Here is a 22,354-nt window from a genome sequence, read left to right as displayed (position 1 = left end):
CACTCCCGCCCACCCATCCACCACTGCCAGGCTGAGCTCCTAACATGTGCCTCACCAGCAACCTGCAAAACCCTCGGTGTCCCCCACCACATCGCCCAGACATCCCCCGGGCCCCCATCCTCCCGACCCCCAGAGCCAGTGTGTTCCCCACATTATGTCCAGCGTTGGCCCATCCCAGTCAACCAGTTTCCTCCCTTTAGAATTCCCTTAGCTCCATGTTCAGGGGCAGCCCATCCTTCAAGACCTGTCACAAACATGACTCCTTTGGAAGCCCTTTCTGAACGCGGCCTCTGATCCTGCGTCAGATCCATTTCCCTTCTCCTTGAATCCATCAACCCCATGCTTTGGTTGTGCCCCTTGGATGAATGACCCTGTACGGTAAAATGTCTCTGGCTCTCGCCCTGAGGGGTCTGCTTGCTGAGGACGGGGGCTGGGTCCCACTCCTTTGATGCCGCGTTGCGCTGCACAGTGCCAGCCCCAGGTGGTCGCTTAGAAAAACACCTGTCACGGGGAGCCACATCCCTGCACAGCATCGTCCCCTTTTTCCTGTACTTGTGGATTAAGTTCTCACCTGAAGCATATTTTGTTTTCATAGTGTTTCATGCCCCAAAGGAAATTGACCCAGAAAGTCCCTTTAGCTGGGGCCTGAGGGAGATGCAAGGCCAGGCTCCCTCCTGTGAATCAACCGCGTGGAGCGTCTCCACTTGCTCGTGTCTCTTAGTGTTGCCAGCAGAGCAGCCAACTTTTGCCACGGTAGAAGTCAGTTGACCTTCTGGGCAGACGCTGGTGTCTGGAACCTCAGAAGGAGGGAACTTGGGAGGAATTAGACTAATAATAGAGTGGGTTCAGCAGCTACTACTTAGTATTTCTGCTCACTCAATATGGTGACACTTTGCAAAAATACACAGAAAGGGTCTTTTTGTCCAGTACCTTTTCTTGTTGTTCTTAGATCTATCGTTCTTGAGTTCATAAATGGTAAGCCTCTTTCAGGAAGCCAGAACATCAGTGCTTTTCCTCACGTCATGAGAGACGTTCCCATGGAGCAACAATCTATATTTCCGTAAGCAGATTCTAAGCACAGACTTCCGGTTGTCGTCTAGAGCTTCTTTGGGGGCCCTCCAGCGTCGGCACTGAAGAGGCGGGCAATCCTAATTTTAATTATTACTCTCATGGTATACATTATTGCAACTTTCACTGATGAATACCCTTGAGAGGCATATTTAAAGCACTGATGTTTTTTACTTCTGCTTAGAAGATAACAAAGCAGTACAGTAAAAGAGTGAAGCTTTGTTTCTGGTTAAAAATAGGTTAGCACTCCCCCAGTCCAGGGAGCACATCGCTTTGGCTCCTCCCACAGTCTGAGATGACAAAACAGCTTTCAGGTGCAATCCACAGACAGAAAACACCGTAGGTCACGGGTATTCAGACAGAGAGACTTGAATAGGAAGAACCACTGACCAGGTAGACGGTATTAACCCAGGAACTGGCAGGGTGAAAGGAGAGGTCAAGGTATCAGGGAGGGAGCCCTTGCAGGGAGCAGCGGCCTCCCCTGGGCTGGGGAAGCGGGGAAGTGGCGCCTCTCTGAGCTGTAACTCAGACTTCAGGGCAGGTGCCACTCAGCTGGGGCTGGAGTCTGTGAGCTCAGAGGAGAGACCTCTGAGGCTAAGGCTCCGGATGATGCAGGTGCCTTTGAGAGAACAGCAGGAAACTGGTTCTCCAAGTGTTGGAAGAACCACTGAGTGGCTGACAGTAGCTTCATAATGCCACCCCTTGCTCAAAGCCTGCCTGCTACCAAAGCATGCGTAGTCTAAGAGTGACCTTCCTGGGATCGGAGGCGTCTGGGGGCAGAATCATTTCCACTCAGTTTGCAGAAACTAGATAAGTTACCATTGAAAATATAACCATCGTGCCTTTTCAGTACACCATCCAGAATTCTGTATCTCCCACCCCAGTTTTAAGAGAAATTGGGCAGAGATGTGTTGCAAGCTCTGTAAGGTCAACGACCCTCTCTAGCCATACCTTTGCCCTCTTTTCGTCCCCAATGCCTGGCAAAGAGTAGGCACAGAGATGCTTTTAGAAAAAAGTGAACGTAAACATAGCCACATAGCTGTTTGCAGAATCAGTGCGTGTAAAACTCATCAGGAAGTGTTTGAGGGAGAAAATCTTGTTTTGTTCTTTCACACTCACGGTAATTTAAATGTCTTTTTAGTTTGGCTGTGTGTCAGTTGAACCAGACTCAGCTGAGGTTAAAAGGAAAACAGTCTTAACAGAGACTAAAACAACAGCAAATGTCCTCTGCCAGACCACGTGGCGGTCACCAAGGGTGCCTGAGGCTGTGCAAATGTTTACGTGGGTCCTGTCCCTGTCAGTTCAGCTGGGTCCGGAGGGAGGGCCAGAGAGTCATTAGCACCCACTAAGGACCAATTTCCTACTCGGCTTTGTGTGACAGGTTTTCTGTGTGAGTCTAAGCAACTTCTCCTTAAGTGAAAATATTTGTCTTTCAGAGATTTTTTTTTTCCCTCTACCGAGTGGCAAAGGCCATGTTTGTTTGTCTTAACTCTGAAACCATTATTGACATAGATGAAGTGTTACTTTTATTAGCTGATCATTACACAGCTTGTATTTGCTGGGTTCCTTTGCATATAATTATGATGTAAAATCTCCTTGTAAGAGTATCTGTCAATAGTGTAATTGACTTTACAGTGTTGACTTTTTACTCAATAACCTCAGAGATTGGCCCATCCTTACATGTTCGAAACCTGCTTATTTTTAAATCTGCCTGGGTGTAGAGTCTTCAAGACACATTACCCTCAAAGTAACTGACCCCATGTCAAAGTTTTATGCCCGTGTCTCTGGTCACAGTGAAGTTCTTGTGGAGAGTACATTGACTGGAACAAACAGAGCCCTAGAAGAACTGTTTCTGGTCCTCTTGGGAAATGGGAGCCCCAAGTCTCTTACATTCATAGCATTATGGGCTGCCTCCCCGGTAGGGACTCCGGATCTGGGCCACCTAGCTTTCAACATTTAGGATTCTTTTTGACTCAGGTGGCAGAGAACAATTAAATGTCCAGGGCTTGCCAGAGGAATCAGAGAGAACTGATGGGTGTGGGATTCGTCATATAACAACAGAGCCCAGAAATTATACCCACGAGTATGGGAACTCAATTTCCTGGGTCTGTATCCTATGGCTTTGTGACCTTGGGCAAGTGTACCTAGAAAAATCGGCACCTGCCTCATGGGTTGTTAAGATTACAGTGATATGCCTGACACGTATTATGTATGATGCAGGTGTTTGATAAAAAAAAGGTGGAAAAATGAACAACCCAATTCAAAAATGGGCTAAGAACTTGAACAGGATATTTCTCTAAAGGAGATAGACAAATGATTAGTAAGTAAGCAAATGAAAAGATGCTCAACATCTCTAATCATTAGGGAAATGCAAACCCAAACTACAGCAGGATACCGCCTCATACCCATTAGGATGGCTACCATCAGAAAATAAAGTGTCGACGAGGATGTAGAACAGTTGAAACCCTTGTGCACTGGTGGTGGGAATGTAAAATGGTGCAGCCACTGTGAAAAATGGTGTGGAAGTTACTCAAAAAATTAAAAATAGAATTACCACATGATCCAACAATTCCACTTCTGGGTATATACCCCAAAAAAATTGAAAGAAGGATCTTAAGGAGCTGTTCGTATACCCAGGTTCATAGCATTATTCACAGTATCTAAAATTGTGTAAGTGACCCATGTGCCCATCAACAGATGAAGGAAGAAGCAAAATGTGGTGTATGCACACACACGGAATATTATTCAGCCTAAAAAAGGAAGGAAGTTGTAACATATGCTATAGTGTGGATGTTCCTTGAGAACATTATGTTGAGTGAAATAAGCTAGTCACAACATGACAAATATTGTATGAGTAGTCAAAATCATAGAGACAGAATGTAGAATGGTGTTTGCCAGGGGCTGGGAGGGGGGGGAAATGAGGAGTTATTGTTTTAATGAGTATAGAGTTATAGTCTTCACAAGGTGTAGAGTTCTAGAGAGGGATGGTGGTGATGGTAGTATAGTATTATAAATTATTAAAGCTGGGGAAAAGAGTAAAATTAATCATGTGGAGAGCTTCATGGATTTATCCTGCCTGCCCTCCCTAGACGTCCCCAGGTTGCCTTTCTGAGTGCTTCAGACCACAGGAGGAGGCTTAGAGGTAAGCCTCTTATGCTTCCCGCAGGGCATTTGTGGCAAAACCACTGGTTTTGAGGAGAGATGGCAGGAGTCAGGACCACAAGTCTAAACTGTAGCATGTGTTAAAATTATAAGGAAGTTCCATGTAATCACCATCTAGGGCTGCTTGATTTTATTTGAGTCCCTTGGGACCGCAAGTGAAAATTTCAATTCCCATGGAACATGAAGCAAGTCAGGAATTAATGGTCCTATTATAATACAAAACATTAATATTTAAGGTCCTATCAAAACAGAGTCATCAGGAAAACCCATCTATCAGTTTAAGATCTGCTCCTTGAGAAAATGTTTGTAACAAGCTTAGAAAGCCAGCAACCTTTGGCATCAAGGTTGGATGTGGTCTGATTATACATCTGGAGGGAAATTTACCACTGAACCTTTTGGGTGCTGTATTTTGTTTTGTTTTTAATGCCCAAGCATCTGTCTGTTAGCTTTCGTCTTCTGAACTCATTGTCTTTCAAGGGAACTCTGAAACTCAGTATTAGATTATGCTGAGATTGTGGCGGGAGGGAGAGGAGGAAATTCTAAAGGGACAGATTAAAGGCAACAGAAAGAAGAAATAGCTGGAGGACACAGCATGTACTTGAGTTCCCCCATCTGTGCTTCTTGTCCCTGCTTTTGGCTCTCCTGGTTCTCATCCAGAAACCTGAACAATGACCAGCAAATTTACCAGGTGAAATTTGCTCGTTATAGAGTTGCTTCTGGGATTTTGTATCAATAACTTTGATGAAAGCCTTTGAAAGTCCTGGTGACTTTCCTATTGTGTCTGAAAATCCTCGAAACTCCTGGTGATTCTGGGCTGTGCCAAATGCAAAACCATGGATGGAGGGGAGTTCTAGGATCGTCTTTGTTTGAATTCTGTGATTTGATGCAGACAGGGAATCACACTTATCTCAGTGGTTTAGGGGGACAACGGATAGCTCATGGGAGAAAATTGTGCCCCTAACCCCACCCTGGAGGTGAACATTGAGGCAGAACTTTATAAGATACTCAGGAATCCACCACCCAGCTGAAAAGCAAAAGCATTACTGATATCTTTGTCTTCCCTGAAAGGTAACCACATTCCCAAACTTTGTATACATGGTGGGGCAAACGTAGGCTTATAGTTGTTTATATGTGAAACACAAGAGTTTATTCTTCTATTGTTATTCATTAATTATTGTATTACTTTCCATAAGAACAACTGTAAGCCTACTTTTGCCCACCCTGTATACTGTGTCCATGTTTAGTTTTGCTTGGTTTTGTGTTGTAATGTAATTGGAACAATATACTATTTGTCTTCTTTTCTAACTTGCTTTTTTAATTCATTAAGTTTGCTCTTTTGCATGTAGTTGTAACTGAATCATTTTCACAGCTGTATAATATTCCATTCTGTGACTATACCTTAATTTTTTTAAAGATATTTTAATCGGTTACTGTCCTTTACAATTACAAATAGTGCTGCTATGGGAATTCTCTTACATGCCTCCAGTTTCATTGAAGATGCACATCCAGCTATAGACTTGTTGGTTGGTTGGTAGGGTGTGTACATGCTCAACTTGACAAGATAATGCCAGATTGTTTCCTCAAGTGTTAGGAGCATTTCCACTCCTATTGGCAGAGCATGATGATCCCATCATCTGCGTCTTAACAGACATTGGGAACTGTTACACTTTTTATTTCAATCAGGCTAGTGAATACGTAGTAGTTTCTTATTGTGCTTTAATTTCCATTTCCCTTGTCACTAGAGGTGGTACAGTTTCCCATATATTTAATCCACTATTTGAATGTGCTCTTTGATGGGTTGCCTGTTTATCATTTCACTCATTCTCCTGTTGGGTTATTTCTCTTTTTCTTAATCTTTCTAGTTCATTGTATATTCTGAATATTAATCCTTAATTGTGTACGTTGCAAATAAGTTTTCTAAGTTTGTAGATGGTCATTTCACTCTAATAGTATCTTGATGAACAGAAACTCTTAATTTTCATGCTTAGTAACCACTTTTTATGAAATCTGGTATCTTAGAAAAGTCCCTACTCTGAGATCATCTAATCTTCTATAGCGTCTTTCTAAAGAAAACTTCAAGTTTTTCCTTTCACATTTAAGTCTATAATCCACCTGGAGTTAGTTAATTGTATATTGACATTTTTCCAGAGTCCTTGCAAAATAAACTGCATTAGTAATTCTAATAACTTATCTTCTGTAAAGATTGGGGGGGGAGGGGGCTTTCTTCCTAATTTTTATCTTTTAATTTTCCTGTCCTATTACACAGTTCAGGATCTCATAAAGTAATGATTATGGACATCTTTATATTGTTTTTTATTTTAAAAGGAGTATGTTATTGATTTACAATTAACAGAATGTTTATTATAGTTTTTCAGGAAATATACTTTATCATATCAATTCTATTCCTGGTTTGCTATGCTATTTTATTGTGAATTAAATATGAATTTCATATTTAAAAAATTTACCTCTCTTAAGATAACTTAAGTTTTATTTCATTGTTTTACTGTGGTGACTTACGTTATAAATTTTACAGTTTTGAATAAACCTGCATTTTTTAATACCTGCTTAAACACATTATATTTTTTTTACATAGTGCTGGAGTTTGGTAAGGTAATATTTTATGTGTGAATTTTGCATTTTTGTTTATGCCCATGTTTCTCCAGTGCTACCTTTATCTAGTTTTTGTGTCAAAGTTACATTATTCTCATAAAATGAGTTGAGGAGTATTTGCTCTTAGATTCTTTGAAAGACTTTGTTGTAAGATAGGAGTTATCTGTTCATGTTTGATGGAACTTGCTTCCAAAATGGTCTTGGCTGATGTTTTATTTGTGGGATGATGGTTAACTATTGATTTAATTTTTTAATGATTACAGTATGGCTTATTTTTTATTTCTTTTTGAATTCCTTTTGGTAACAATAGAATTTCTCTTTCACCTAAGTTTTCAAGTATATTCCTGTAAAGTTATGCATAGTGCTATCTGTCATCTTTTAAAATATTTTTTGTAGTTACATCCCTTTGGTACTTGTTTCATTTTATCATCTCTTTTTTTGCTTAATCTTGCCATAGTTTTGTTTGTTTTTCTCAAACAATCAACTTTTGTGTTTTATTAATTTCCTGTATTTTATATCTCCTCTCTGCTTCATTCATTTCTGTTATTTTCTTTATAATTTCCTTTCTTCGGATTTATTATTTTTTATCTGGATTGAATGCTTTTATTTTAAACCTTTTTCTATAAAAGTTTGAAGTTATAATTTACTTCAAACTACTATTGCTTAGTTACATCCCATAAGTTTTAATACCTTTTTTTTTTATTATTGTTAACAGATCAAAGCATTTTCTAATTCTATTATTGGTTTTTTGTTGTTGTTTTTTTGTTTTGTTTTTTTTGACCTGTTGGTTATTTTAGAAGTGTCTTTTTAAACTTTCAAACCTACGAGGAGGTGGTTGTTTCTTGTTTTGGTTTTTAGTTCCCTCTTAAACATTGATCACTACCTTCAGTGCACTGTGGTCAGAGAATTGATCTGTAAGATAGTGCTGCTTTGAAAACTTTGGAGACTTGCTACATGGTCTAGTGTATGTCAGTTTTTATAAGTATTATGGGTACTTCAAATTAATATGCCTTCTCCATTATTAGCACGTGCTCCATATACATTCATTAGATCAAATCTTCTATATACTAATGGGGGGGTGGCTAATCAATTGGATTCAAAGGATGATGTACTAACATCTCCCACTACAGTGTGGATTTGGCCATTTCTCATGGTATAACTCTTTCAGTTTGAGGGTGTTTGTATTTGCAGGCTACCTAATTGGAGGAATTCATGTATAGAACTGTTTTATCTTCCTGGTAAATCAAACCTTTATGAACGTTTAATGACTCTGTTTATATGTGGTGATGATTTTTGCCTTAAAAACCTGTGTTATGCAGTTTTAATGTAGCTACACCAGATGGTGTTTTTCATTCTTTTACTTTTAACCTTTGTATGTTTTAAGATTGTCTCTTGTAAAAAGCATATGGGTATTTTTATTTGTATGAGTGATCTTTACCTTTTAACAAAGATCTTTAGCCCTTCTTTAATGACATATTTTAATTTATTTATACCATCTTGTTCTGCATTTCTGTTTGTCCCACTTTTCCAGATTCTTTTCCCATTCTAGCATTATGTGAAATTGATCAAGATTCTCCCACCCCTCATTCCTTTGGGTTTTGTTTGCTTGTTTTCTTTTCCTTTCTAATGGTTTAGAATTTGTACATTTTGTTTCTCCTCTTTGAGTGCTGATCCTGGAACTTTTAACAAGAGTATTTTAAAGTGTTTTAAAGTAATCCATGTCTAACCTCCAGATCAAGACAGGCCCTTGGAATGCTTTAACTTGTGTTCTCTACCTCCCAGATGATAGTCTCTCTCCATTTGCCCAGTACTTTGGTTCTATTTCACTTTCTTTTTTTTTTAGAGTCACTGGGACGTTATTACTGTGTTGTTCAGCCGATACTTGATTACATTTTCTTTGCTTATCATTTCTTCTTGCATCTCAAACCTCCTTTTTTGGATCATTTTTCTTTTTCCTGATGTATATTCTTAAAATTTTCCTCTAGTATCTGCATTGAGTTAAAACCCTGACTTTCTGTCTGAAAATGTATTTATTTTGCTAGTCTTCCAAGATCATGTTCCTGGATACATATTCTAGGTTGACAATTATTTTTTCCCTCTCGCACTTTGAGAATATTGTTCTACTTTTATTTGTTTCACTGCTTTATCTTCATCCGCACTCCTCGTTGAGTGTGGTGTATTTCCTTTCTGTGACTTTTCAATACTTGTCGCTTTTTTAACGCTGTACAGTTTGACTGTAATGTGTCTAGACATGGATTTATTTTTATTTCTTTTCCATGGGATTTGTTGGCTTTTTGAACCTGAGAATGGGTACCTTCATCAAAACTAGAAAATTCTCAGCCATTTTTAGTTCACAGGCGGGCTCTTACCCCACTGAGCCAGCTCGACCTGGGCTTCAGCCATTTTTAATTCAGGTGTTGAACATTCTGTTTCTCCTTTTCACTCTAGAACTCTAGCCAGGAAGAGCTGTATCTTACTATATTCCATGTTGCTCAATCTTTCCTTCATATTTTTAATCCTCTTGTCTCTCTCTGCTGCATTTTATATAATATCTTCAGATCTGTCTTCCAGTTCACTAGTTTTTCTCTTCCAGCTCCAATGGAGTTCTTTAATTTTGGGAATTTTATTTTTCATCTTTAGAAATTCTATCTTATGCTTTCCAAAATCCATCTGCTTAGTTTTAATAATCTATCCTTCATAATGTGTTTTAATTCTTTCAGTTTTTTCATTGTACATACTTTACATCTGTACCTAGTTGTTTCAATATTTGTAGACTTTGCAGTTTAAAGTCTATTGGCTTTTTTTTTTTCTTTTTTTTTTTCCTGTTGTCTTGCTGATGGTGGCTTGTTTCCTTTGAGTTTAATGAGTTTTGGATTCTGTTTCTTAAAATCTTATCTGTGGGAATTCTTTGTGGCCTAGGTTTAAAGTTAGGCTTTTCCAGAAAGGGTTTGTATTTTCTTCTAGTGAGCACCATTGAGCACTTTAAATTTAGCCTGTGGTCCTTTGTCCACATGATAGAATTCTGGCTTCACACCCACAAGACTTGAGGCTTGTGGTTAAAAGTTCTCCGGGACAGTTTTTCTTGTCTCCAGCCCCATCTGGAGCCGAGGTTAAAGCAGACTTTATCTGCTCTGTCTGCCTCTGAGGGCAACTGCTTTCCCCCAGGACCCCATTGAGGTGCCATCATTCCGGTTTGTCACACGGTATTTTTGCATGTGTATGTTCCTCGTGGCCTGTTCACTGGAATGTTTGCCGATTTTAGATTAGGAGATTCTTTTAGAATATTTGCTTGAAATTAATCTGTGGAAATCCTAGTGACCTAAATTCAAGTTCCTTTTCTCAAGAGAGGATTTACTTTTTAAAACGTCTGCTGGGAACATGGGGACCACTTGAATGCCCTTTGAGGGACTGCAGTAACTGTGGAGCTGCCAAAATCAGGCTTCCTGCCCCTCCCTCCCACTCCCTGTAAGTCTGGGCTCTTGTCCACCACTAGGATAAGCATTTGCTCCAGGGGAACCCTGGCGTTCTCGGTTGTGTGCCGCTCACATTTCAGAGGAGGCCCCTTTATTATTTAATTTGTCATTGGGCATGGGACGTTCTTTAGCACACGTGTGTCTGTGTGGGTCTGAGATGCCCCTTAGTCCAGTGAACCCAGCAATGACCTGAACATATGTTGCTGTACTTTATCCGGGATCTTTTGTGTGATAGTCAGAAGCATGCCTTCCAAATGTCTTCTCTGCCACCCGGCAGGAAGTGGGAGCTCCTGTCATCTATCGCTGCCCTGCCGAGTCTTTCCTCCTGGGGCTAGGTTTGGACAGGAACTCTGCTCCAGCTCTGGGGCCGCATGCGCGGTCCCACTAATTCCACCTGCCTCTTTTCCTGTGTGGCAAGAGGTCAGCCTTCTCAGGTAAATCCTAGGAAGGACAACTTCACCCTAAATGATAGCCTCCAGAGTTAAAGCCGTCAGTGCCAGAGAGAACCCTAATGCGCAGGTGACAGGTGCAAGCGTCCCATGCCGACTGTACCATAACTGAACAAGCAAAGCACTAGTAGAGGAAACAGCAGGTTGGCCGTGTCTGACCAGAAGCGATGCCTTAACTTGTTAGCTGCCAGCATTTCTCATGCTTGGCCTGAACTAATGTAATTTCTCACCTTTATGTTCCCATCTATTTGATGAGAGAATGAATACCAGGTGTTCATTTGAGATTAATAAAATGGGGTTCTGTTGTGGCCTAGTAAAATCAGGTGGATTTCATGTATGTTAACATGATAACTTTGAGTATTGTTACATATAAATTGAGTTAAACTGAAAAACTGCAGGCATTTCCGATATTTCCTGAGTTCATTTTAATGAAGGCTATTGGTGGAGGTGGTTAGAAATTTACCTTCCAGCATGTGTGACCTGGCTGGGTTCTTCTTCCAAGCGCAGGGCCCCTGTAATGACAACCCCTGCAGGGGACAGTGGGAGGCCTCCACCAGGTCAGTATGGCTGGCCTGCGCCGCCATGAACAACACTGCATCCTTCTTAACAACTGCTGGAGCTTGTCACTTCCTGCCGAGTTGGTGTGTAATTTATGGATGAGGAGCCCATACTAAAATCCCAGGGAAAGTTCATTTTTATCAAGTGAGAAAGAGATACGTTTATATTTTAATCTGAACTCCCTGAAGTTACCTCTGTGGGTCTGTTTTCATCCAGAAGTATTGTCAGTGGGTGTATTGGATTTCTGGCTTCATCATGGTAAACTTTCTTCTTCAAGGGAGATGTTTCACATTCCTGCTTGAACTGTCTTGGAGAACTGGCTGGGCCACCTTGGGCAAGGCCCGGGGCTCCCGAGTTGCTGTTTGATCCAAGGTGGGGGTTATGGAACCGCCCTGAGCACACAGTGTGAATCTGGGTGGTGTCAGAGACCCTACATTGCACGGCACAGCTGCGGGGACCGTGGAAATGGCTTTCCTGTCTTTTCTCCTTTAATGCCCGTGATCCCTTTAAGAAGAACATCTCAGTTTGGTGCCCTCCTGTCTTTATCTAGTACCTCTGGTAATAGCGTGGAGCCAAACTGCTTTATCATTGCTTTCATTCCAGTGCATTTCTCCCACTCCCCACCCCAAACTTATTGTTTAAAAAAAATTTTTTTTTAACCTGTAGAAAGAGAAGAGGGGGTGGGAAGCACAATAAACACCATATGCCTTTTACCTGGATTCACTGAGAATTAGGTTTTCACAGCACTTGGCTTATTTCTCACTCCTTTGCTCTCCTGGTTCTCTCCTTCTTCAAATACGTTCAGGGAGGTATCATATTCTGCTGAACTGAGGTAGTAAAGTGAGCCATAAGCCGCATGCCATTGAAAAGTAAGGATTCAGAACTGAATTGATTTTTCTAAAAGCCCAACATAGCCCCGTTTGCTCGTCCAAGTGCAGTGGGCTCACTCTGACGCTGTTTTATGCTAATTCAGTATGCTTGTTGCGGAATTAATTTTGAGATTTTACAGTAGCTACCTGAAACAACAAAGATCAAGGGAGCCATTATACAAGGCTTTCATTTTCACTTGCTTCCATGACTATTAATAGCTGCCTATACAATTAATTACATTAGCCAAGTTTCATATTTGGTAACACCTCAAAGGAATCTTGAACCAGCCACTTTTATGTTCCCCAAGCCGGAGCCAAGAAACAGGAAGTCTGCAGAAAACAGATACCGCGGAAGCCATTCCCCAAAGCTCAGGGGCCGTGTTTACAGGCAAGGCCCTGAAGAGTTTCTCTCTCCAGGGCCTCATTGCTCTTACTTTATGCTGCGTTCCCATACGGCTCCTGAGCCGCAACAGAAAGGGAACAGCGGCGTGCAGGGTAAGCACGTTATAGCAGCGAGCAGTCTGACAGAGAGAGGAGACCAAGTCAGAATCCTCCCGTACCCAGGAGAACTGTCCTGCGCGCTCAGGATGTTTCATTTTATCACACTGCCCGGTGAGGCAATGGGGGCATGCTCTGAAGGTCACTAAGAAACAGTGCTGGGATGTCAACTAATGTCTGTCTTGCAAGCCAGGGGTCTTTCTATAAGGACTGGGGTGGGGGCACGGTGGGGGGTGGCATGGATCTGAAATCATAGAGTACAGGACAAGCTGGGGCCCTTCCGGAACCTGCTAGGCCTTCACTGTGCAAATGCACACATTGTAACTCGTGGGGTTGGCCGTGGCGGTCTTGAGGCATCTAGCAGAGGCTGAATTTTAACACTGGCTCTCATGCATTTTGCTGGTGCACATGACTGTCCTGGTGCCTGTCACCACCAGCTTAAATTTAGCAGAACATCAAGAGGAGGGAGACCCCTTGACCTCACCCCTGCTACACCATTTACAACAGGGGCTGCTCCCCTTTCACTTGCTGTCTGGGGTGTAGTCAGGGTCTTGCGGAGCCTGGAGGCCCACAGCGGGGGCAGGAGAGAAGGGGAAGGGCTCCCAGCGGCATCTCATTGGTGGACCTGACCCCATAGCCTGGCCCACCGCCCATATCCTTAGGAAGTATCTGATAAAGCATGTTGGTGGAGATCCACAGTCATCTCCCCGTGCTCTCTGCCACGCAGTTCCATCTGCTCCTCCTCACTTCTGTCTGCCGTGTGTCCCCTCTGCGCCTGGCACAGCGCTAGCTGTGAGGACATTTCAGTGACTGGGCCCTGACTGAGGGAGCTAAGGCGGTAACGGGGAGCACAGACATGGGACGAGTCATCACGTGAGAACAGCGGTAACTTCTCTATGGAGGACTTGAACTTGGGGTTGCGTAGGAAGGAAACGTGTACCCATGTTGCCCAGATCGCCTAGAAATGCATCACCGGGTGGAAGAGCTTACAAGAAACAGAGCCTGCATGGTGCAATCCAGCACCTCCTCCCCGCCCCCAGACCTCCAGCCCTCACGTCCACCTTCAGAAACCATGTCTTTCACAGGCCTCCTGCTTGCACCCTCCTCAGCCCCCCTACAGCTATAAGTAACCCTTCCATCCTGCGGAGGATTCACCCCTCTGCTCGCCGACCCGTCTTGAACGCCTGCAGAGTGCCAGGCACCATCAGAATTGCAGCGTCTGGGCGGAAGTGGTGCCCACCCCAAGGCGTGTGTGGCCTTCCCAGGACGGAGCTCAGTCACAGTCCTCGCTCTTTGGGCAGGCGCTGGGCTGGACACCTGCAGGCATTCGCTCACGCCCTTGGCCCAGTGACCCTGTGCGGTGGGTGTGATTACTGTTCCCACTTAGCTCATGAGGAAGCAGAAAGGAGGTTAGCTCATCGCTCGACATAAAGAAATAACCAGAGATGTGCTGAGTGGTGTCGGCTCTGATGGAAATGCAGAGCAGGGGACTGAGTCAGGGAAATCGAGCTAGACAGGCAGACTTTGGTTCCCATCCTCACTCTGCTACCTGATAGCTGCGTGGCTTTAAGTAAATCATGTAACTTCTCCAGATCCATCTCCCGGCATCTATAAGACAAAGATGCTTACATCCACTTTATCGAGTTAAGCGCGATTGTCTATGCAGACTCTGCCCGGCGCCAGGCAGGTGCTTTCTCTTCGGTGATGTAACTGTGACCTGCCTCTCTGACTGTCAGCGTCTTTGTGACAGTGCCTGAGTCTGATCCCACCTCGGGTCCCTCCCTCAGGACCCTTGGCCATGCGTTTATATGGGGTGTTCAGTGAATATTCGTAAATGAATGGATGAATGAGGGAGAGAAGGTGTGAGTGGATAGCTGTTACCACATGGCAGGTACCTCTTTTTTCCTCAACACTGGATTCCATCTTCTGACAAAAGGCTCCTCCTCAGTGGAGCAGTTTAGCAGAGAGTGGGGGTGTTCTCTGGAGTACCCGGCCGTCATCGCCTGGCAGTGGCCCCCCCTCAGTGTTGGTGGGTATGCGAAACCCAGCACAGCTTGATTTTGATGGTTTAATATAAGAGATTGCATTTCCACTGCTGTCACTTCAGAAGTGTTGTTTTGACATCTCAGCCACACAAATTGAGTGAAAATGCCAATGACGGGAACACAGAGATGTCAGGATTTAGGACCCTGTCTTCAGAACAGAGCCACTTGCTGCCCGCGGTTGGCACATTGTGGGGTTGCACATCAGAGGACCTGATGTATGGACACGGGGGTGGGGGGGGGGGCTGCAGGCATCTCGTCACGGGGTTTAATGTGTGTCCTCTGTGTCTCCCACCCCTCCCCTCTGTCCCTGTCCCGCAGGAACGGCCTCACCAGCTGCAGGTCGCGGACTGAGAGCGAGCCGTCGTGCGGCTCCCCGGTGGTCAGCGGAGACCCCAAGGAGGACCACAACTACAGCAGTGCCAAGTCCTCCAACGCCCGGAGCACCTCGCCCGCCAGCGACTCGGTCTCCTCCTCCTCGGCCGACGACCACTACGAGTTCGCCACCAAGGGGAGCCAGGAGGGCAGCGAGGGCAGCGAGGGGGGCTTCCAGAGCCCCGAGAGCCACAGCGAAACGGAGGATGATGACAGGAAACACAGCCCGAAGGAGGCCAAGGATGCTCTGGGCGACAGCGGCTACGCATCCCAGCACAAGAAGCGCCAGCACTTCGCCAAGGCCAGGAAGGTCCCCAGCGACACGCTGCCCCTCAAAAAGAGACGCACGGAAAAGCCCCCCGAGAGCGACGACGAGGAGATGAAAGAGGCTGCGGGGTCGCTCCTGCACTTGGCAGGGATTCGGTCCTGTTTGAATAACATCACCAATCGGACGGCAAAGGGGCAGAAAGAGCAAAAGGAAACCACAAAAAATTAAAAACAAGTCACTGATTTGTTTTGAACTTAAGGCCATTTGGTTTCAGCATGTCAGGAGATTTCTAATGATTTGTGGCAATATCAGCAATTTTTTTTTCTTTTCTTTTTTTTCTTTCTTTTTTTGGTTTGTTTTCTTTCTTTTCTTTTTTTAATTCGCCCCCCTCCTTTGTTTTGTACCCTTGAGAATTTTATTTTTAAAGGAGATTGAAGCCATAGAACTCATATTGACATTCAGCTGTTTTACAAAAGATTTTCATTATCTGAAGACAAACCCGAAAAAGCCAAAATGACCATTGCTTCCTCCAGCTTGTCAGAAACACGTGGCTGAATCGCAGGGATGTCAGGAAAATGCCACAGAACACCCACACTTGGCACCTAGAAGGCCCATGTGCAAAGTCATCATCGATCAGGCCCAGCCGTTAGGCTTACTGGCCAGGACACGTGCCCAGCTGGGTTCCCTGAGAGAATGTGCGTGAGCCACCTGGGGAGAAGGAAGGCCCCTCCCCCCCAGGAGCAGCCCCAAGCAGGTGGCACAAGGCAGTGTGTCGTGCCAGGAAAACCCTCGGCATTGCCACTCAGCATGCGGGGTCAGGGGTGCCAGTCCTCTGTGCTTCTTAATCGTGAGGCCTCCTAACATCTTACGAGGTGGGCACCGGACCGTTCGTGTACCTTGGGTGTCAGTGACTAAGGAAAAGAGATAGGGTCAATTTTTAGTGATATTTCTAATTGAATTCTGTTCTATATTAAATTAAGAGAATGTTCCACAAGCCATACGTCTGTAGGTTGGCCCTGCAAACGTGCCCACGCGCACGTGTGAGAGAGAAAGAAAGCATACAGCGAGCAGGCTGCGTTTTCTTAACTGCCCGAGTGAAAGTCAAGTCCAAGAAATTGCAGTAGCTGTTAAGGAAGGAAATAATGGTACATATCTTTTTCTGTCTGTCAAAACTATTTGATCTAAGTGAAAACAAACAAGCAAAAAGCTACGGAACCTGCCATTAGTATTGTGGTATATTTTTAAAAGATGAAAGGCACATTGATGGACACACAAAAAAGGAAAACATGACAAAACAAAACAAAACAAAACTCCTGTACTGCCCTCAAAATGGAGTTTGCAAATAATGTCAGCCAGGATTCATTTTTACAAAAGTAAGTGATTTCCACATTCAGCCAGTGTAGCCAGCAGAAATTTCTGATCCACAATGCATGGATTCCTCCTAAAAGAAAAAAGAAAAAAAAACAAAAAAAATCTCAAAAACACAAACTTTTTTTATTCAAAAATAAAGTTCTTGTAAGGTAAATAATGTATTTAGCATGAAGCATGAATTATTTTCATATAAATATAGAAAATAGAGAAAAGGCTATGCCTCTAATTTTTAAGCCCTTAGGCTTAGAGAGGTTCTTTGGGTTTTCTTCTTTTTTGTTTTTGTTTTTGTTTTCTTTAGTTTTGTTTTGTTTTCTCCCGATTATTTTGTTTTGGTTTTTGAAGCAGGTGTTTAAGGTTTAACCTTCTTCAGGGACAAATTCTGACTGTTGGGGAACTATCTCTGCAATATAAAAATATCTTCATGTTCTGGTAGGGCCTGCCTTGTCTGCACTTCAGCCCCGACCCCCTCTGATTCTCTGTTGAAAAGTGTGTCCTTTCTCTCTGTCTGGACATGTTTATCATGATGCAATAATTTGAGGGCAAACCTAGTAGTGCGTGTGTATGATAGAATCAAGAGAATTATGGGATGCTGACTTGTCAAAACCATCACCGCAATTTGGTCCTAGGTAAAAGGCAGTGAAAAATTATGCAAATTCGCTAGGAGAAGGGAAACACGCGAATGGGCCTTATTGGATGAGGGTGTGAGGTAGGGAACACGTGACGGAGGAGGTGACGCGGTGGCAAGGAGGGGCCGGCCGTCTCTGCCGCGTCAGCACACCAGCTCCCCTGCGGTTGAGCCCACCTAGAGTGTGAGAGCGGAATGTAAACAACAGGACCGTGTCACGCAGCTCAGTAACTCCTGTTAGCTTTGCCTAGAAGAAACGATTGGGGGAGATCCAAAGAGAGATCCCTAGAAGCCTATGATTTCCCACCCACGTGGAGGGGAACTGTAAGAGCACCCACTCCTGTGGCTCAGGACGTGGTGGCGAGGGCGAGGACGAAAGTGGGGTGACGGAGTCTAGCAGCGGGGCGGGCGGCCATGAGCCAGCACGAGGCTCTGGCAGCACCCCATGCGCACGGCGGGGGAAGCGCACCGGTGCCTGCCCCCTGCTCCACTTCCTCTGGGCTGCTGAGGAAACTAACCTGGACAGCTGGTCGAATTCGCTACCTGACCTCTTCCAGCGCTTTGGTGCAGGTGTAGGTGGGAATAAGGATGTATTTTGGAAGCGCTCCGTTCCCTTCGTGTCACCAGACATTTGACACCCCAAAAGCCATCCACAGCTCTGGAACCTGAGGGACGCTTGGATTTGTGTTGTTACCTGACCAAGCCCAGGAGCCCCCACCCCTGAGATAAAGTTTGGACTTCCCTCCCAAAAGGCAGAGTAAATGCTCGGGACTGTTTCTGGCAGGGGGCTTCTTCCAATTCAAACCCCCACAGTGGGCTGTCTCCCCTCATTTCTTTTTTCTAAAGGAGCAAAGGCCTCTTTTAGAAAAGAATAAAATGCAATGTGTGTGATTTACTTTTCTGATCTCTTTGAGAAATAGATAAATATCTTATAAAGTGTGTTCTTAACTCCAGAACCACTCTTTGCATAAATACCTCATTGGGCAGCTTTCTAAGTGTTATTTTTCCCGCGTCTCCCTCGGCCGCTCCAAAGGGGCCCATGGGAGACTTAGGGGGAAACTTTAGTGAGGGTACTTTTTTCTATTTTTCTTCTGTTTTTGGAGGCATACACATTATGCATAACCAAAACAATGGCTCAGTTGTGTTTAACTTTGTATTTTGATTGTTGAGAGAAAAAAAAAAAATCTGTGTATGTGGCCGTTTTTAGTGACTTCATTGCAGAAGGAGGTTGTCCACGTCCTCACGAAGCCAAGGGGCGGGCGGCACCCTACCCCCCTCCTCCAAGAGCAGCAGAGAATTTAAGCACAAGCCTATCTGTGAGAGACTCTTTTGTTCCAGTGTAGTTCACTTTAGTCTTGGAAGTCCTTCCCAAACGTCAGGTGTTCTTTTAGCTTCCACACTAGCATAATGTATCCACGAGTCTGACAGGTCGCCTGAGCACCATTCAGGGGGTGTGGTGGTTTTGCTTTCGCCACTTCCTGCGGGAGAGGTGGCGTTTCGTGTGTCATTCCAGTATCTCACGGACTCACATGGGCGGGGGGAGGGAGAACCGGGGATCTATAGCAATATTTAAAGATGCTTTGGAAAACAGCCGTGAACACTTCAGCACCATGAACATCTACAATTACTTGCTGTCGGCCCTTGGACACATTTAAGAGAAAGAGACTAGCTCTTTTTTCTTAAATGACATACACACAGTTATTTTTATGCTACTACAGTTGTCTTTAATCTTTACCTAGTGCCACGTGGAAAGGGTTTGTTTGCATCATAGATTTTTCCCAGCCTTATAATATACCATAAGCTCCTACTTCCCCTCCCCCTCTCGAATCAGTCAGTACCCTTTCAAGAGTTCTTTGGTAAAGCTGTCTGTTGGAACCGAAAATGAACCAAACCCACATTTGAGGGTGGCAGGAGACAGCCGTGGCCAAGACAGCTGTGGCAGGTTTCAGGCTGAGTTTTGAAGAAAGGATGTGCCCAAGGCCTTTCCCGAGAACTGCTTTTTCTTGTAGATGCACTCAGCGTGGGCGCGGCAGTGACCGCCATGGGACATTCTGGAAGAGGCCACTTCCCTGAATGGTGTTCCTGCCTGAGGGACAGCGTCAGGCTGTGGGCCCTGTAGAGTGAATACCGCCTAGGTGGCTTTTGTGCCAGCTCCTTCCTGGGACACACCAGGACTGCTCAGCGCCAAGTGCCACACGCCACCCCGCGCGGGTGGGCACTGAGCCTCTCATCGAAGGGCTCTCGGAGAAGAACTCAGAGCTCCGTACAAGTGACCTACACGGGAGGGTTTTCCATATGAGACTGGTTTCAATTCAATGTGACTTCTCTTTCCCTTTAAACTTGATTCAGGTTGGGAGTCCGTCCTTTCTGGTGGATCACAGCTGCCCAGATGTTGCGATTTATTTTTATGTTTCTGTAGAGAAGTTTTTTTTTTTTTTCTTTCATCTTCAGGATTTTTGCCACCAAAAGAACACATTTGAACTCTGTGTCCCCTCTTGATTGTGACTTACCAGTGTTGACAGTTAAATCCTTAGTGTCATAGGTCCCGGCCCTCTTATACTATATCAAACACTGTTATGCACATAATGCAGCACTGTGATCTAATTTAAATAATACTTTTTTATTATTTATACTACTATATATAATATACATCAACACTTTTGCTATATAACCTAAGTGGATAACCCTCTCTTAGTTACCTGCCAAACTCGGGACTTTGGTTTATATTTGCAGTTAACACAGTTACAAAGTTGTAATGGTGTCTTTTTTTTTTTTCCCCCTTCTTTGTAACGGAATGTTTAAATCAAAGTATATACATTGTGTGGTGTTCCTGTTCTCTGGAGTTTCACGAGGATTTACACATGGCATTCAGTGTTCTGTATAGACCACCTACCTTTGTGACTTCATCTGTTAACTCCTCTTCCTTTAAGAGCACCCGCACTGGGGGTGAATTCTCTGCTTTCTTTCCCTCCCCCCGGTCGTTCTTGAATTAAGCACAGACTGGTCAGCTCTGTCGCTTTTATCATGAAGAGTGCGTGTGACCTTGCCATTCTTCCACAGTTCCGCAAACAAGTGCTAGCTTCACTGACCAAAAATTAAGGAAGGAAAATGCGATTTTAAAAAACAATCCATCTTTTAACAGCCGAAACCGATGTGTCTATGGTGCTGTATCCTGCTGTCTGCCGTACTTTTGAAATCAGACCTAGGTGGAAGATCACTTCTTACTTAACCGTGATGTGCTCGCAAGTATCCTTCCTGTTCGTTTTTGTTGGCGTTGAAATCGAGACTATTTATTTGGGGTCTAGACAACAGTGTTTTCCACTGCGCTTCATTTGCAAAAGTAGAGGACCGCCTTCCCTGCTTTTGCAAATAATTAATATTCCATATTGGATTCTCAAAGACTTCGATATGGTGAACCTGTCAAACCTAGAAATTGTATTCCATCCTTTCATGACTGTGGCCTGAGTCCCCCAAACCGCCCACCCCACCCCCCAGTTTTAGATGACACTTAGCACCATTTCAGTTCTTTCAACATTCACCTTTCCTGAGTCTGTCCGTGGAGGCCATCAAAGCTCATAGCTGATTCAGTAACCAGTTTCATGTCCTGTCATTCACGCTCACTACTTACACTGCCGTGGTGAAAACGGGAGGATCAAGTATCCGTGTGTGTCTGGGAAGCATTCTACACTTGTACGCTTTTTTTTTTTTTAATACTCTGATCCTGTAACACTTCTGAGTTTTGTTTTCATTTTACAGAAAAAATAACAGTGATAAAACAATCAGAAGACCACGAAGTTTACTATCGATGCTTAGTAGGGTCATCTGGCCTTTGCTGGCCAATAGACCGCCATGGCCAAATTAATTTACTAGAGTAATCGTTTTTTTTCAAAAGCCAATTTTCTTTTCTGTCCTTTCTGTATGAAACTGCCAATATCATGAATAGAAAGGGAGACCCGGAAAGGAGAAGGGACATGATGTGTCCCTCACAGTGTGGAGCCGTGTGGGGGCGGGCACAATCAGCTGAACTCTAGGGACCTGATGGTGTCGCTTTGGAGGTATCCATACTTGCATTTTGCATTCTTCATATGTAATCATATTGCCAAAGACAAACTTTCATCATTTATTGTAAATAACACTTTTCCCCCCAGACCTACCATAAAGTTTCTGTGATGTATTGTCTTCCAGTTGCAATAAAAATTACTGAGTTGCATCAATTGGAGAGAAATGCTATGTTTTGTGTGCACCGTTTCTCCCTATGCAAATGCTGAGCAGTATGTGCGTTTCTGTTTCTTACCTGCACTGAGGGGTGCTGTGTTTTTCAGTTCGGTTTTAGGGTCTCAGCAGCACTGATTATACCCATCCTCATGTCACCGAACAGCTATTGGGGTCGCCCTGCCTGTCGCCACCCTCTAGGCAAAATTCCAGAGGCAAAGGTTTGGTGGTAAAGGAAAGGAGTCTTGATTCAAAAGCTTCACAATTTTGGACTAAAAGCTTTCCACAAGCATTAATCCCTTAAGCCTATCAATTAAGGCTACGTTCTTTTAACACCTGAGTTCTCCTATCATTGCCTGTTTTAATTATCTTTCTCTCCAGGGTTAGTTTAGAAACTAGAACAACATAAGACACAAAAGCTACACAGTTTGGGAAGAATGGCAGGCTTCTGCCTCACAACTCGTCCCCTCTAGAACACCCGAAGAACAACCTGCCACCCTCTGCGAGGCCAGCCCAATCCTAGGCTGCACCCGGAGTTCCTTCCCAGCCAAAATAACACCCACTGGAAACACAGGCTGCTGCAGTGCCATCACCCAGGCACCCTTGAGGAAGAGAGCCAGAGAGCCAGAGCCCGCCAGCTAACCAGCCCGTCCAAGGGCCCTCGGGAGCCCTTCTTTTATTTCAAGTCTTGCCCATAGTTTTATGTGCTCTGGAGGCATTCGGCTTCTCAGCCAGTCCGCTCCTAAATTGTTTACCATTGTCTTGGGCAAACTC

At 44.1% G+C, this 22,354-nt stretch overlaps 1 protein-coding gene across 5 annotated transcripts in view; it reads left to right on the top strand.

The window, feature by feature from the left end:
* FOXN3 (forkhead box N3) overlaps nucleotides 1-16,672 on the top strand; it is a 360,583-nt gene extending 343,911 nt beyond the window's left edge. For all 5 annotated transcript variants that reach the window (XM_090271283.1, XM_090271284.1, XM_090271286.1 and 2 more), the window contains one exon: nucleotides 15,051-16,672. In XM_090271283.1, coding sequence (XP_090127409.1) covers nucleotides 15,051-15,600 — 550 coding nt within the window. In that variant the 3' untranslated portion in view covers nucleotides 15,601-16,672. The remainder of the gene's footprint in view (nucleotides 1-15,050) is intronic.
* Nucleotides 16,673-22,354: the final 5,682 nt, after the last annotated feature.

The sequence above is a fragment of the Furipterus horrens genome, unplaced genomic scaffold, assembly GCF_987537825.1.
Source record: "Furipterus horrens unplaced genomic scaffold, mFurHor1.1.pri manual_scaffold_3, whole genome shotgun sequence".
Classification (NCBI taxonomy): domain Eukaryota; kingdom Metazoa; phylum Chordata; class Mammalia; order Chiroptera; family Furipteridae; genus Furipterus; species Furipterus horrens.
Note: the sequence above shows the minus strand (reverse complement) of the source record. Positions and strands in the feature narration are given on the sequence as shown.